General features: G+C 47.7%; 1 protein-coding gene across 1 annotated transcript in view; it reads left to right on the top strand.

Moving 5' to 3' along the window:
- Window positions 1-16,096, top strand: part of ADAMTS9 (ADAM metallopeptidase with thrombospondin type 1 motif, 9) — a 164,016-nt gene that overhangs the window by 127,950 nt on the left and 19,970 nt on the right. The window contains exons 29-30 of the mRNA XM_014535238.1: window positions 3,357-3,530; window positions 14,125-14,298. Of these exons, the coding sequence (XP_014390724.1) occupies window positions 3,357-3,530; window positions 14,125-14,298 (348 nt within the window). The remainder of the gene's footprint in view (window positions 1-3,356; window positions 3,531-14,124; window positions 14,299-16,096) is intronic.

Raw genomic sequence — 16,096 nt, 5'->3', positions numbered from 1 at the left:
ATATGCGCATGGTCAGCTTCAGAGACAGATGTGTGTGCTCTCATATCTGTGCTTGTGTTTGGGCCGTAAGCAGAGGTTGAATTGTTTTGAATACAGGCCTCTCACCTACACCCGTGCTGACATAGTACAGAAGACTGCCTCCTATTCGCACCATACTCTAAAGGTGGGAGCCACATTCTAACCCACAGTAGCTACAGCCAGTACATTGCCAAGGACAGAATTTACTTTGTTGTTTGTTTTTTCCTTGTTTCTGCTTGAGTTAGAGTGATTATATGTGCTCTTTGCTTAATTTACTTGTGGAGTATCTGCCTAAAAGGGTTACTAAGAAAATACAAAAGGTATTTCATGTAACGTGCTTAGCATAGAGCTATGCTCCCAACCAGGGTGGTTTTTTAACTCTCGAGACATTTGGCAGCGTCTGGAGACAGCTTAGGTTGCCACAACCTGGTGGAGGAAGGGAAATGCAACTGACATCCAGTGGGTAGAGTCCAGAGACGCTGCTAGACTTCCCATAAGGCACCGGGCAGTCCCCAACAAAGAAGAATACAGGGTGTGAAGCCCTAGTTTACAGACTGGTCATAGTCAATGCTTAGTCAAATGTTTCTGTTACTGTTGTTACTATTATTACATGATTATATTATTACTAGAGGCCCGATGCACTAAATTTGTGCAAGGATAGGCCCTCGCAGCCCCAGCTGCTGCCTCAGCCCTTGCAGCCCCGGTTTCGTCCGGAAGGTCATCCAGATGGTCGTTCTGTTGTTCGGTCTAATTAGCATATTAGCTCTTGATTATATAGGATATTTGGTTCATATAGTTACTTTTCAAGCTAGTCCCTCCTTTAAGTCATGTCACCACAGTAATACTGGGAGAAAGTTTCTAAAATTCCCTCCAGGTTTTCAGCTGTATATTATGATTCCCCAGACAGAACTTGCACAGAGATTCTTCTATCTATGGAAGCACAGAAGCGTCCAGTTCCCTCTTTAGGGCGCTGAGTTTTGCAAAGTAGCTCCGCACAGCAGGGAGCACAGAGACGAAATCCAGCTCCAGCTCAGTCGTTCGGAACTGAAAACATCGCCTTTCAGTCCCGCACAGATAGACTGCCGTGCGGAACGAGGGCAGTGGGGCCACGTTCACACAGGCTGCTTAACTTTTCCCCTTGACAAACGAGAAGAATTAAGCACGCACCGTGCACAAGCCACCACCGCCACCACCTCCGGGGTCAGGCGGAGGTCTTTTTGATGCTGTTTTATTCATGGGGTCTCTGCACAAACCTCTCAGGATTCTCCAAGCAAGCCTGGCTGGCTGTGTGTGCAAATCCTTGCGTCCCCGAGACAGCACAGGAAAAAGCCTGGAGTCCAGAGAGGACCTGAGGCGGGGCACTCCCTTCTAACACAGATTCCCATGGAGCCACACGTGCCTGCCTTGCCATGCATTTCAGCCATGTGGGAACCTTGCTGTCATCTCATAGCTGGCTTTGACATTATAAAAACCAGAAGCCACAGAGATACATGATGTAATTGAACTTTCCTGTGTCTTTACTTGCCTCTGAAGAATTATCACACCTTGTAGTGATTTCTTAAATGTTGCATACTTAGGGTTCTCCATGCCCTGCCTTCCTTCAGCCATGAGTGATTTACTCAGTAAGGACAGCATTAAAAAGAGGTTCTGTTGACTGTGAGCCTGAAGAGTACGCACTCTACCAGTCTTTGACGTTGTTTCCCTTTTCTTTAGGCTATTAAGGCACTGTGAGCTTTTGAATAGATAGCCCTGTGGCCGACTCAGATTTGTTTGTGTAACTGTTCTTTTTCTGTCGCTGTATTTCCATTTGGACACATTGTTCTGGAAATGTAGTGATTTGTATTGTAGACTCCAAATTTAGATCGCCACAGGGCTTTTTGGTGGTGGTTGTTTGTGGGTAATGACAGTGTTTGATGCTTCTGTCATTCGTGTCTAACTCTCCCGTGGCACCGTCCACTCGTTTCCAGGGTAATCGGTGGGAAATACTGCACATGTGGCTCCCGTGGCATTCTATGGCCATCCCCTGGACACAAGGCTGTCACTCCTGTTCAGGCCGTCCCCGTTCCACCGGGATAAAATGACTCTAAAAGTCTGGTTTTTGTGGGTCACAAACTCATGCAATCCAATGAATGAATACAAATAAATCCAAACAACAGCACCTATGTTTCTCCAGAACAGTCCCTCTCCAGCCGGCTTTGAGCATTGGAGCTCCCGCCTGGCACAGACTCATCTGAAACAATATGATTTCCTGAGCTGCCTTCTACACAGTATCACCTATTTTCTTAAAATCCGAAATGGCAATAAAGTTCCTAGTCAGCAGAATCCAATGGGTGTACATAAGAGTAAATTTCCATGAGCTCAGCGTGAGATGAGTCCTACTGCAGGTTAATTGGATAAGAATTTCTTTCTAATTTAAGAGCGTAATTCTATTCTTTATAAAGATTTCCTCTTAGGAATATGGCTTTAATGTATGTTAAACTTGTTTTCTCCATGCCAGCCAAATTAATGGAAGCTGCACTATCACAAAAACTTGGTAAACATTTTAAATAACTAAGTGTAATAATACGCGGTGCCTTTAGTTTCTACCTGTCCAAGCCTTAATAAAGACCATCATTCTTGGCCTACCCATCAGTGAGATTACAAAATCCAGCAATGAGGAAGCCATTAAAAAATTAATTTAGAGGAAAGTTAATTGCAGATTTAATGTGGTGTTTTGCAACTTGGTCAACCAAATGGTTCAGCCTGATTAGCAGTATTTTTCAGGAGCTGAAACATTATGCCTGCGGAAAGGGTTTTACCTCATCAGCTTTTATTCTTATGTATTCATCTTAGGCTGTAGATAGACAGAAATACTTGAGTGCATTCCATAGTTTTTAAAAAAAAGTCATTCATCTCCAGGAATAGAAAGAGGAAGAGGCTGGAGAAAATACTTGTCCTACTTCCTCTCCTTGGGTTATTCTTTTAACCTGCCAAGAAGGTATTCCTGTAGAGTGCTGCAGTGCCGATTTTCAAGAGCCTCAGATCCTCCAGAATAGCCATCATTTGGGATTCCCACTTCACGTGGCAGCTCTATTTCTAGGTTGTACTAAATGTTTCCTAATGATCTCTCCCAACCCCTTTATCATCCTAAGAGTTTTGTTCACTTTAGAGATTCCCCAAACTTCAACATCCTCCTCCTCCCCGACATGGGCAGGCAGTGGGTCTCTTTCACTGGGAATTAGAAACCCTTGTGATAGCTGCGAAAGGCATCGGATGAGGGTGCATCCCCAGGTCTGGGACTCCCCGCCCCCCTCCACACAGTGACCCACAGCTCCCACTTACACACTCTGTCTTCTCAGTGCTCTGTGTCCTGCGGCCACGGCGTGCAGCGGAGAAATGTGGGCTGTCAGCTGGGACCTCGCAAGGTAGCCAGAGAGACCGAGTGCAACCCGTACACCAGGCCGGAGTCGGAGCGCACCTGCAGAGCCCCGCTGTGTCCGCTCTACGCCTGGAGGACAGAGGAATGGCAAGAAGTAAGTAGAACCATGAAGTGGGCACCTGCCAGGCATTTTGCTCAACCCCCTTGCCATCATCACAGCCGTCCCCTGTGAAGCCTTCGAGCACAGTGACAGGGCTGGCTCGGACCCAGAGGTCTGCGGTCAGAGGCAGGCAGCTCACTCCCACCCTGGTGGGGCGGCTCCTTTTTTTGCACAATTCCTCTGTCTACATCCTTGAAGGTTCCCAGTCCAGCTGCCTTAGGCAAAATGCTTGCAGATAACTGACCTAGGAGGAGGGGAAATGGAGGAAATATTTTAAATATGTGTATCCAGGCTTGGCCGTTGTGTGTAGGCAGACAGCCACAGACTTGAGCTGGGACTCCCCTGTGCTCCTGCATCCAGGTCTTGGATGTGAGGTAGAAGACAGGCCCTCACTGAAATCCCGGTTAATTAGTGAAGTATTTCCACATTGGAAAATGATGGAATCTGAAGAACTGCTCCGTTGATGCAGAAACAGACAGACTTGTTTTTCTCCCTCTTAATAATTGGTTAAAGAAAATGTTAATGTTTAATGTTAACACTCAGTTAAATAATACACCAAATGTCCCTGGGGAAACGTCTGGCTGGCAAAGAAAGACATTAGTAGGAGGTATCCTCTGTATCAGAAGATTCGATTGTAGAAAAGGGGGGAAAGAGCTTTAGGAAGAAAACCACATCCAGTGACATTGGAATGAAATAGAAAATGCATGCTGTTATTCACAATAGCCAGGACATGGCAACAACCCAAGTGTCCTTTGACAAACGATTAGCTAAAGGAGATGTGGTACACACACAGGGGATGTGGTACACACACAAGTGTAGGTTTATAGTTGTATTACAAATAAATGATACAGTAGTTCATAAATAATAATACAAGAATAAACTCTGTTTCACATACTCACAACTGTAAACCTACAGTTATATAATGGAATACTACTTAGCCATAAAAAAGATGAAATACTCTCCATTTGTGAACACATGGTTGGATCTTGAGAGTATTATGCTAAGCTAAATAAGTTGGGTGGAAAAGTACAAGAACCATATGATTTCACTGATATGTGAAATATAAAGCTGAAAGCAACAAGTTAATAAAAACAAACAAAAAGCGAACCCATAGAGATGACAGAATGGTGTGATGAGGGGAAGGAGGTGGGGGATAAGGAGGGTAAAGGGGATCAAATATATGGTGACGTAAGGAGACTAGACTTCGGGTGGTGAGCACACAATACGGTATACAGAGGCCAGATTATAAGGTGTATACCTGACATTTATATAATGTTATCAACCAATGTTATCCCAGTAAATTTAATTTTAAAAAAGAAAGTGCATGCTGTGAAAGGTTCAGAGATATGGATAATAAGACATAAAGTTCTCCCCAGGAATGGTTTTTAGAACAGGGAGAAATCGTGCCCCGCACTGGGCTAAGTGCTTCAGGTCATCACCTCACTTAATCTTTGCAACCACTAGACAAAGTGGGTGTTATTATCACTACCCCATTTTGCAGTCAAGAAAACTGAGATTCAGAGAGCCAATGTCATTCCTCCAAGTGCCACACACCTAGCAAGTGGAAGAAGCAAGACTCGATCCCAAGTTTTTTTTTCCTCTTAAACCATTATGAGATACTATACTGCATTCTTTTTTATTATCATTTTACACAAGTACTGTGACAATGCCACTTTTTTCCAGTTTTATTGAGATATATTTGCCATATAATATTGTATTCATTTTCAGTGAAAACATAATGATTTGATATATGTGTATATTACAGTATAATTACAACAGTAAGTTTAGTTATTAAAAATAGCTATATTATAGTTAATGTCATCACCTCACATACTTATAAATTATTTTTCTTGTGATCAGAAGTTTTAAGACTCTCTTAGCAAATTTTAAATATGTGATATGATATTTTAACTATAGTTACCAAGCTGTACATTAAATACCCAGGACTTACCTTTTTTGTGATTGATTTTTAAAGAGAGAGACAAACGTCGATTTCTTGTTCCACTTATTTATGCATTCATTGGTTGACCAGGGGTCAAACCCACAGCCTTAGCATTTTAGGATGACACTCTAACCAACTGAGCTACCCAGCAGGGCTCAAGTTTGTACCTTTCAACCAGCTTCACTCATTCACCCATTCCCCCGCCAACCCCCCACCCCACCACCTCTGCCAATCACCTGTCTATTATCTATATTTATGTTTGGGGTTTTTTTTAAAGATTCCACATATAAGTGAGGTCATACGGTATTTGTCTTTCTCTGTCTGATTTATATCACTATAATGCCCTCAAGGTTCATCCATGTTGTCACAGATGGTAGGATTTCCTTCCTTTTCATGGCCGAATTATATATTCCATTGTGTGTGTATGTATGTGTGTGTGTGTGTGTGTGTGTATATATATATATATATATTCTTTTCTTCATCCATTAATCTGTTAATGGACACTTAGATGACTTCTTGAACTGTAAGTACATGGGTTGTGCATCTCGCAGCATTAAGGAATAAACCTTCCAGGACTTGCAAACTTTCTTTTTTCTTCTTTGCCTGGAATACTCTCTTTCCTCCCTAGTAACTCTGGGTCTCAGCGAGGCTGCCCTGCTCCTTCCCTCGCTTCAGTCACCCTTGTTGTCCTTCAAGCCTCACACAGAGGTCACTTCCTCTCAGAAGCCTGTGCTGATCACCCCTCACACTCAGGACTGAGTCAGATGCCCTCCCCACAGCAGCCTGAAAACACTCTGCTCCCGCAGTTAGCTCTCTGAAGTGTCGCCTGTTTCCTGATCTATGTTATCAGCTATCTGGGGTCAGAGAGTTTACTCACCAGGGTTTTCCCCGGCACTTAGCACAGTACCTCGAGCATTGAATAAAATGAATGGAGGGACAAGAAGATGTTGGAAGGAAGGAATGAATTATAGAACAATGCCTGCTCATGGTTGGCCTTTCTTCTTTAAATCTTTAGAATGTCTTTTAGAACAGGCAGGCAAATTCCTGTGTTCCTGTAAGCACAGCTGTTTTGTTTTCCTGTCATATTGCCATGGACAAGCTGTGCTCTGTGCTCGGGTATGTGTGGCCTTTGCAAGCTGCCATCTCACAGCTGTTTGGCCCAGGGCGGGGACTTGGAGTCTAAGAACTTTGATTGAGATCAGCTGTGGAGTGATTCCCAAGTTTATCTATCGCCTTAGACCAGAAAAGTTAGAAATGAGCAGCAGGTCCTTGGTCAGTGGTTACAAAATTTCATCAAGTTTCCAATAGGGAGTGATCAGGTTTTCATGTGTGTTCAAGGGCCGGATATTAGCTCTTTATTATTCATTCAACAAATCCTTATCAAGCACCTGCAAAGCACCAGGCACTAGGCATTAGGGATGCAGTAGAAATTACGGGAATGCCGTGGTGGAGTTGACAGAGAGAAAACAAGCAAACATATTACATGAAGTTGCCAATTGTTAACAGTGTGGTGGCCGGAAAGAAATGAGGCGCCGAGAGAGAGAGAGAGAGAGAGAGAGAGAGAGAGAATGACAGGCTGGGCCTATGTCTCTAGGGTGGTCAGGAGAGAGAGAGAGAGAGAGAGAGAGAGAATGAATGACAGGCTGGGCCTATGTCTCTAGGGTGGTCAAGGGGCGAAGGCCAAGCGGAGGTGATTCCTCTTTGAAGGAAGAGGGAGGGCAAAGCGCAGGGCCTTTGTACAGAAAAGCGCAGCATCGCAGGAGAGGGGGTGGGGGACCAGACGCTATGAGGGTGGGCGCAGGAGGGGCAGGTTTATGACGTGCCCTGTAGCCCAGGACAAGGGTTTGGGTTTTCTCCAGAGCCTTGTAGGAGGTTGATGAGCCCCTCCTGACTGACCGCTGCCCACCTTGGGAGTCCCTATCACAGACTGAAGGCTATAGCAAGCCCAAGCTGCTCTAGTCACCCAGCCCTCCTCCCCCTTGATGTCATTCACCTCCAGCCTCAGGCACGTGGAGTCCTTCCTGGGCCAGAGCCAGCTTCCCCTGGCCGCCCCTCCCTGCCTCCTGCACTCCTGCTCCCTGCCTGTGGCCCCCCCAGCACCCCTCCAGCTGTGGGAGCCTGCCCCGTCCTCTGCCGGTCACAGATGCAGAGGACCTCATGGCTCCTTCCCCCTCACAGTCTGTTGTGAGCCCACATCTGCTCACACAGCCACATAAGGTGCCCGAAACGTGAATGCCAGGGCCACCAGTTTGCCTGCTGTCCTGACAGAGACCCCGGCTGGGAGCAGCCACCTGTGTCATAACCGAGACAGAGGCGGGTGGGGTGTCAGGGCTGCGCCTCCGCGCCCAGCACGGAATTGGGCCCATTGACGATATTGCCTGAGAGTGTGAGTGACTTGAGACCTATGAAATGTCTCCACAGCCTTGTGTCTGCCTTTTTCCCCTGCAAATAGACTATGTCGGGGTAAACGTGTTTGAAGTCCACATTCCTGGCTTTAACATGAGCTTTGAGAGTAGAACCTCTTGGTCCTTTAAAGACGGCTTTTTCTTTTTTCACTTTAAAGGAATGTAGATAAACTGATGGTCAGCACTGCTCCTTAGCACGCAGAGCGCGTGCTGCTAAGCTGTCCGTTTGTCCTGGCCCACGCTGTCTGGCGGGGGTCTGTGCTCACGCTGTCTGGCGGGGGTCTGTGCCCACACTGTCTGGCGGGGGTCTGAGCCCACACTGTCTGGCGGGGGTCTGAGCCCACGCTGTCTGGCGGGGGTCTGAGCCCACGCTGTCTGGCGGGGGTCTGAGCCCACGCTGTCTGGCGGGGGTCTGAGCCCACGCTGTCTGGCGGGGGTCTGAGCCCACGCTGTCTGGCGGGGGTCTGAGCCCACGCTGTCTGGCGGGGGTCTGAGCCCACGCTGTCTGGCGGGGGTCTGAGCCCACGCTGTCTGGCGGGGGTCTGAGCCCACGCTGTCTGGCGGGGGTCTGAGCCCACGCTGTCTGGCGGGGGTCTGAGCCCACGCTGTCTGGCGGGGGTCTGAGCCCACGCTGTCTGGCGGGGGTCTGAGCCCACGCTGTCTGGCGGGGGTCTGAGCCCACGCTGTCTGGCGGGGGTCTGAGCCCACGCTGTCTGGCGGGGGTCTGAGCCCACGCTGTCTGGCGGGGGTCTGAGCCCACGCTGTCTGGCGGGGGTCTGAGCCCACGCTGTCTGGCGGGGGTCTGAGCCCACGCTGTCTGGCGGGGGTCTGAGCCCACGCTGTCTGGCGGGGGTCTGAGCCCACGCTGTCTGACGGGGGTCTGTGCTCACGCCGTCTGGTGGGGGTCTGAGCCCACGCCGTCTGGTGGGGGTCTGAGCCCACGCCGTCTGGTGGGGGTCTGAGCCCACGCCGTCTGGTGGGGGTCTGAGCCCACGCCGTCTGGTGGGGGTCTGAGCCCACGCCGTCTGGTGGGGGTCTGAGCCCACGCCGTCTGGTGGGGGTCTGAGCCCACGCCGTCTGGCGGGGGTCTGTGCCCACGCCGTCTGATGGGGGTCTGAGCCCACGCTGTCTGGAGGGGATCTGAGCCCACGCTGTCTGACGGGGGTCTGTGCCCACGCTGTCTGACGGGGGTCTGTGCTCACACTGTCTGGCGGGGGTCTGTGCTCACACTGTCTGACAAGGATAGCGGGGCCCTGGGAGCAGGCGACCGATCTGTCCTCCATAGAGAGATCAAGTGGAAAGCAGCTTGATTACAATCTTTAAAGAAAGACAGTTTCTCCCCTATGTGTCAAATAACCCCTCTTAGACCTTTCCCCGTGGCCAACCTGCCTGGCTAAATAAAATCGTACTTTAACCATTTATTGTAGGTCTTGCCCTCGGATTTGGAAAGTTGCTTTCCTGTTTATTTCGGCGCATTGAAAGGCACGCGGCCTGGGAGGCGGTGGCAGGCCCGGGGCAGCCCGGCTGCTGTGGCTTGCTGTCTGCATCAGTGAGGCTGGGCATCCGGGCGGCTGGCGCTGTGACTTAGGCACTCGGCGTACTTTATCCTAAAAGCTGTCATGAAATTTGAGGAAAGCTTTTGGAATTATAATGAGGCTAGTGGATCTTTCTAGCTGTTTTTCAGGACATTCTAGATCATTCTCCAGGAGAAAGAAGAGTTCATAAATCAGAGCGGGAGTGGTGTTACCCAAGGCTGATCATCCAAAAGCACGGGCTGGGGGTGCTCCGACCACCCGCCTCTGCTCTGGTTTGGGTCCGGGCGCCAGCAGACAAGCTGCTGTGACGCCGGAGCGTCTGCAGACTCCTTCCAGAGCACGCACGTCTCACTTCCTTACTCCCCTTCATTTTTCTAAAAGTTATACTCAATCGTGGGCAAAAAGGGGGCCACACCCTACACCTGACAGCTCAGGGGAGGCCCGCATCGTGGCCTCACAAACTCAGAGACCTACAGTAAGCACATGGGGTGGTCTGACATAAAACTTCCGAACCAAAAGCGAGGCATGGCCGGTAGTCACGTCCCAGGCCTGTAGCCTCCCTGACTAAGGTCACTCTTTCCTTAACTGAGCTGCTGTTGTCTTTCTGCATCTAAGATAACAGAGCTTGGAATGTCAGCTTATCTCCTCTTCCGGGCCCGCAGGGCTCACCCTCGTTCCTGCCAGAGCGGAGACCACAGAGCCCTCACTATTACCTTGCTCCCCGAACACCATCTCTGTGCGCTGGGAATTGAATTATGATCTATCCTGTACCCACACGTGTAAAAGAAGCATGTGATTCTCCATTTTGCCTTTTCTCCCTCCCCGAGGCTCCCCGCCTTGCTTGCTGCCACCCCCCTAATCTACCACAGTGGGTTCATGTAGCCCTCCTTACGCCTCCCCCTCTGATTCTGATGAATGAAATAAGCTGCAGAACTGCCCTTCTCCAGAGCATTTTCTCCATCCATTGAGATTTTGCTTCTTGGCAATTGTCAGTTTGGCTCAAAGAAACTCACTAATATTCTCTACAGGTTTAGACAGTTCTTACCTCAACACAAGGTAAGTTTCCAACTCCCTTTTCCGCCATTGGCAAACGAGCTTTAGTGGCAGTTACACATTCTTCAAAACCAAGAGAGAAACACTTAGCTAGCAGAAGGGATTTAGTAATCCTTGCGCTGCTGCTCTAAACTGTTACTCATTGACAAAGGAAAGCCCTGCGGATTAGGGAAGGCATGGGGCCCGGGAGGCCCGGGGCAGGCCGCTGCTGAGCCTCATCCTCTGACCACCAAGTCCTGATTTCTAGGGAACTGCTTTTTCTGAAGGGAGTTAAGTATTTCTCCTGCCTATACCTACACATCACAGATTAACCACGTTTTTGTTGTGTTTTGTAACATTCGGTGGCTCCCTAACTTATTTGGCATTTCTTAAATGAAGAAACAAAAACATTATTACTTCACAGTCATTCCCAGCACCCTCCAGGGGCACAGAAAACCCCAAAACCACCGAACCAGGACTGAGCCAGACCCCGGGCCCACCAGCCCCCCACACTGGTTGGAAGCAATTTGCTCCTCTGTGCTCATCTCATAGTAATTTTGATTCATATTTGTGCCCCAGAAAAATTACAAATAACTTCACATTCTAGACATTGAGGTTTTCTTCCAAGCAGCAGGAATAAATTTCAAGTTAAGTTTGCAAATGATAATGGGTTATCAGAACACACCATGTATCCCTTCTGCATCTTGAAGAGCAAAGCAGCTCACAGAAGACATGTGGCCCGGCATTTCTGCTCCCAGGGATGCAGCCGAAAGAATTGAAATCAGGTGTACATACATGTCCACAGCATCTAGTTACCCACAATGTTGTGCAATAATTACCCCTATTTATCCATCAACATTTGAACCAAACATGGTATATCCATGCATTGGACTATTTATTCAGCCATAAACAGGATACATGCTTAACATGGAATAACCTTGAAAACATTATGCTAAATGAAAGAAGCCAGCCACCAAAGGACACATACTGGATAATTAGATTTATATGAAATACCCAGAATAGGCAAACTCATAGAGCCAGAAAGCAGATCGGTGGTTGCCGTAGGGGAGGAGAGTGGGGGTGGGGAGGAGTGACTCAGGCTCGGGGTTTCCTTTTGGGGCAATAAAAATGTTTTGGATAGATAGGGTAATTATTGCACAACATTATGGGTAACTTAATGACATTGAATTGTACACTTTAAGATGGCTGTGTTATGCTTATTTTACCAGAGAGAGAGGGGTGGGGGGAGGGGAGAGAGAGAAGGAGAGAGAAAGAGGGAGAGAGGCAAGAAGCATATCATAAAGAATTTCTTTATTTTAAATTGTATTTTTCAATTACAGTTTACATTCAATATTATTTTGTATTAGTTGCAGGTGTACAGCATAGTGGTTAGACCATCATATACTTCACAAAGTGTTCCCCTCAATATTTCCAGTACCCACCTGGCACCACACATTGTTATTACAATATTGTTGACTGTATTCGCTATGCTGGACTTTCTATCTCCGTGACTGTTTTGTACCAATTAGTACTTATTAATCCCTTCATCTTATTTTCCCAGTCGCCCAACTCTTCTCCCATCTGGCAACCATCAGTCTGTTCTCTGTATCTATGAATCTGTTTCTATTTTGTTTGTTTATTTTGTTCTTTAGACCCCACATATAAGTGAAATCATATGGTATTTGTCTTTTTCTGACTGACATTTCACTGGGCATAATACCCTCTAGGTCTGTTCATGCTCTCAAGTGGTAAGGTTTCATTCTTTTTATGGCCAAGTAACATTCCATTGAATATATGTACTACCATGTTTTTATCCACTCGTCTGCTGACGGGCAGTTGGGTTTCTTCCATATCTTGGCTACTGTAAATAACACTGCAATGAACATAAGGGTACATATATCCTTTTGAATCGGTGTTTCAGGATTGTTAGGATATATTTCCAGAAATGGGATCACTGGGTCAAAAGGCAGTTCCATTTTTAATTTTTTGAGGAAACTCCACACTGTTTTCTATAGTGACTGCACCAATCTGAATCCCCACCAACAGTACATGAGGGTTCCCTTTTCTCCACATCCTTGCCAGCTGTTGTTGTTTGTGGATTTATTGATGGTAGCCATTCTGACAGGTGTGAGTTGATATCTCATTGTGGTTTTAATTTGTATTTCTCTGATGATTAGTGACATTGAGCATCTTTTCATAAATCTATTAACCATCTGTATGTCCTCTTTGAAGAAGTGTCTAGTGGCAGTTACACATTCTTCAAAACCAAGAGAGAAAGGATTTAGTAATCCTTGCGCTGCTGCTCTAAGCTGTTACTCATTGACACTTTTTTTTGGTGTTGAGTTGTATAAATTCTTTGTAAATTTTGAAGATTAACCCTTTATCAGTTGTATCATTGCCAAATATCTCTTCCCAGTTAGTAATTGGTCTTTTCGTTTTGTTGATGGTTTCCTTTGCTGGGAAAAAAAACTTCTTAGTTTGTTGTAATCCCATTTGTGTATTTTTTCTTTTGTTTCCCTTGCCCAAGGAGATATACCAGGAAACACATTGCTAAGAGAAATGTCAGAGATTTTAGTGCCTATGTTTTCTGCTGGGGTTTTATGGTTTGGGGGTCTTAGGTTTAAGTTTTTAGTCCACTGGGAGTTTATTCTGGTGTAAGAAAGTGGTCCAGTTTCTCTTCTTTTGCATGTATCTGTCCATTTTTCTCAGGAAAGAATTTTGAGGGAAATTGGCTCCCGAACTCAAATGGACAGCATAGAGATAGGTCATCCCAGGACAACACATACCAGCTGCTCTGTTTCCTCGCTTGGTTCCTGAGAATACAATGATCAGTCCCTCCTCCTCACAGAGAGATGTGTGACCTGGAGCAAATTATATGGGCTTTCTAGGTCCCCGTTTCTTCATCTGAAAATGGAGATCATAGCACCTGCTCACTCACTCCCCGGCTCCCTCAGCCGATCACGCCCGGCTTTGCTACTGAAATACACGCGCTCCTGCGGGAGAGCAGGGTTCCGCACCACCCTATCCATTCTCAGTCACCCAGAACCGGCCCAGGGCCTGGCCCTGATTGGGAACGTGGTGATTATTTGCTGAATGACCAGATGAGCAGGTCACCTGGAGAAGAAAGGGCCGTAGGGCCACAGGAGTGCTCTCCTCGAGCCCTGGAGGGGTCACTGGTGAGAAATGAAACTTGTCCTCCCTGCTGCCTCCAATGGGCCACCAGGAAGAGAGGCTGGAACCCGCAGAGAGCCATTTAGTCCTGGTTCTAGATGAAATGGGCCATGTGGACAGGTAATGACTTTCCTGACTTGGGAAGTATTCAGTCACCTCTTGAGTCAGGGAAGTGACTAAATAATAGTTTGAAAACCATTTGGCCATTGTTTTAAATACATTCCATATTTGAGCAGTGTAGGTGTTCGAAGTAAACAGACCGTTAGGTCTTTGCAGACCTGAAATTCATCATCCCCATCCCATTCCTCTGCGGGCAGCCGCACACCGGCTGCTGCGGGTAACCCCTGCTCATCCCAGGGTCTCAGTCTTAAAGGGGTGCTGGCCAGGGAAACGAGCAAGCAGCTCTCCTTCTATACACAGTAGGTAGCATATCACATATAGGATAACAGGACATCACTGTTCCATGCCCTTGCACACCATCCCTCTTTGCTTGTCTTCGGCAGTGCACCAGGACCTGCGGCGAAGGCACCAGGTACCGCAGGGTGCTGTGTGTGGATGAGGACAAAGGCGGCGAGGTGCACGGCGGGCACTGCGACCCCAGCAAGCGGCCTGCGGACCGTGAGAGCTGTAGTTTGCAGCCCTGCGAGTACATCTGGATCACAGGAGAGTGGTCGGAGGTGCGTCCTGGGATTCAATGGTCAGCAATGGCCTGAGGGAAACAGGGTGCTGAGGGCAGGGATGCCCCTGAGCACAGTTCTCAGACAAGTCCCTCCGCCTTCCCGGGCCAGGGCCCCCATGTGCGTATGGGGGAAGGTGCATGAGATGGGGAGCTCCCCTCAAGTCTTGGTTCTGTGATTCACTTCAATGTCCTGCTGGTATGATTAGGGGTCATTGTAACAGAGGCTGTACCTTCAGAAGATGCCTCTCCATGCAGAAGAGAGTTAAGTATAAGAAAGTGCCTTGGAGGCAGCAGGGAGAGGTGGGGACTGCGGCACACTAGCACATGTGTGCTATGGGATGGCTCTCTCCCACTCGCGGAGGCTGTGCAGAAATGTGGGTCCAAACCTGATCTTTCAAGAGAGGACACAACCAGTGGTTTTAGCTGAGGTCTCCTAATTTTAAAATGGGGACTCAAATTATTTGTTTGAAACATTGTGTGGGGCAAACCAAACACATTCCTGGGCCCGATGTGGGTTGCCCATTTTACAACTCTGCTCACAGGAACAAAATAATTTCCCATAATATCCAAGGAATCTCAAGGGTCCATGTTTCACTATCTCCTCCGGCAGACACTGCCGATCTGGACACTTTTTATCGTTAATCCAACAACAGTAACAATAGCATGATTCTACTATTTTCCAACCTCACGATATTTCCAAACACTGACAGATCTATAGCATCGAAACCAGGTGTTATTTGCCCTAAAGAATCTGGAGATGTGACAGGGAAGGGCCTGGGTTCTGCAGAGGCGCTCACTGTTGGCCAGGGCTCTTCAGGTCTGCGTGTGTTGAATTGTTGCTATGAAAGTTGGTCCTAAAGTCTTTTCTAGCTCCGCCTTTCCATCCTCCTCCCTACTCCAGCCACTCTGCCTCCCTCCCAGGGGACGGTGGGCAATGTCTGGAAACATTGTTGCTTGGGGAAGCCCCAGGCATCTGGTAGAGGCCAGGGGTGCTGCCATACCTGCTGTTGTGCACGGGCCACTCCTGGTCACCTCAGCCAGTCTGTGGTGTGTTGTTGTTATTCTGCTAGAAGAATGTGGTCTCTAAGTCTTGAGTCATAATTCCTATAGCTTTAAAACCTAATCTTAACCCCTAAAGCAGGGGTCCTCAAACTTTTTAAACAGTGGGCCAGTTCACTGTCCCTCAGACCGTTGGAGGGCCGGACTATAGTTTAAAAAAAAACTATGAACAAATTCCTATGCACACTGCACATATCTTATTTTGAAGTAAAAAAACAAAATGGGAACAAATACAATATTTGTATTTGCATGTGGCCCACGGGCCATAGTTTGAGGACCCTTGCCCTAAAGGATAACATAAGGAGAAGATTTTATTTTTTAAAAAGGTCTTCTACACATCTGCAAATTCTCAGATGTGTCATAGATTGAAAAATCTGCAAATATACAAGCAAAGTTTAGAGGGCTGGAGACAGGACTTCACACAGGACCACAGGGCAGGGGCCCTGTGAGGGGAGGATGCCAAAGGATGGGGCCAGAATTCCCTCCACGGCTCTTGGGCTCCTCTCTGCGCTTGGCCTCCTGAATTTTGGGCGCCGGGGCCAGATCAGAAAAGCGGATTCCCAGGGCTGGTGCGTTTCCCTGTCAGGCCGGAAGGCATCCCTGAGGCCAGAAGCCCACATTCTTATTGTTTCACTTTACTGTTGTTTTCAAATTAGAAAAGCAACCCACATTCGTGACAAGCAGGTGACCCCAAAGCAGGGAGAACCGACAGCAGGACCTCCCCCCCATCTGCGCTT

This window comes from Myotis brandtii, unplaced genomic scaffold (assembly GCF_000412655.1).
Source record: "Myotis brandtii unplaced genomic scaffold, ASM41265v1 scaffold140, whole genome shotgun sequence".
Lineage (NCBI taxonomy): Eukaryota > Metazoa > Chordata > Mammalia > Chiroptera > Vespertilionidae > Myotis > Myotis brandtii.
The sequence above is the reverse complement of the archived record's forward strand: the minus strand, read 5'-3'. Positions and strand labels throughout refer to the sequence as shown.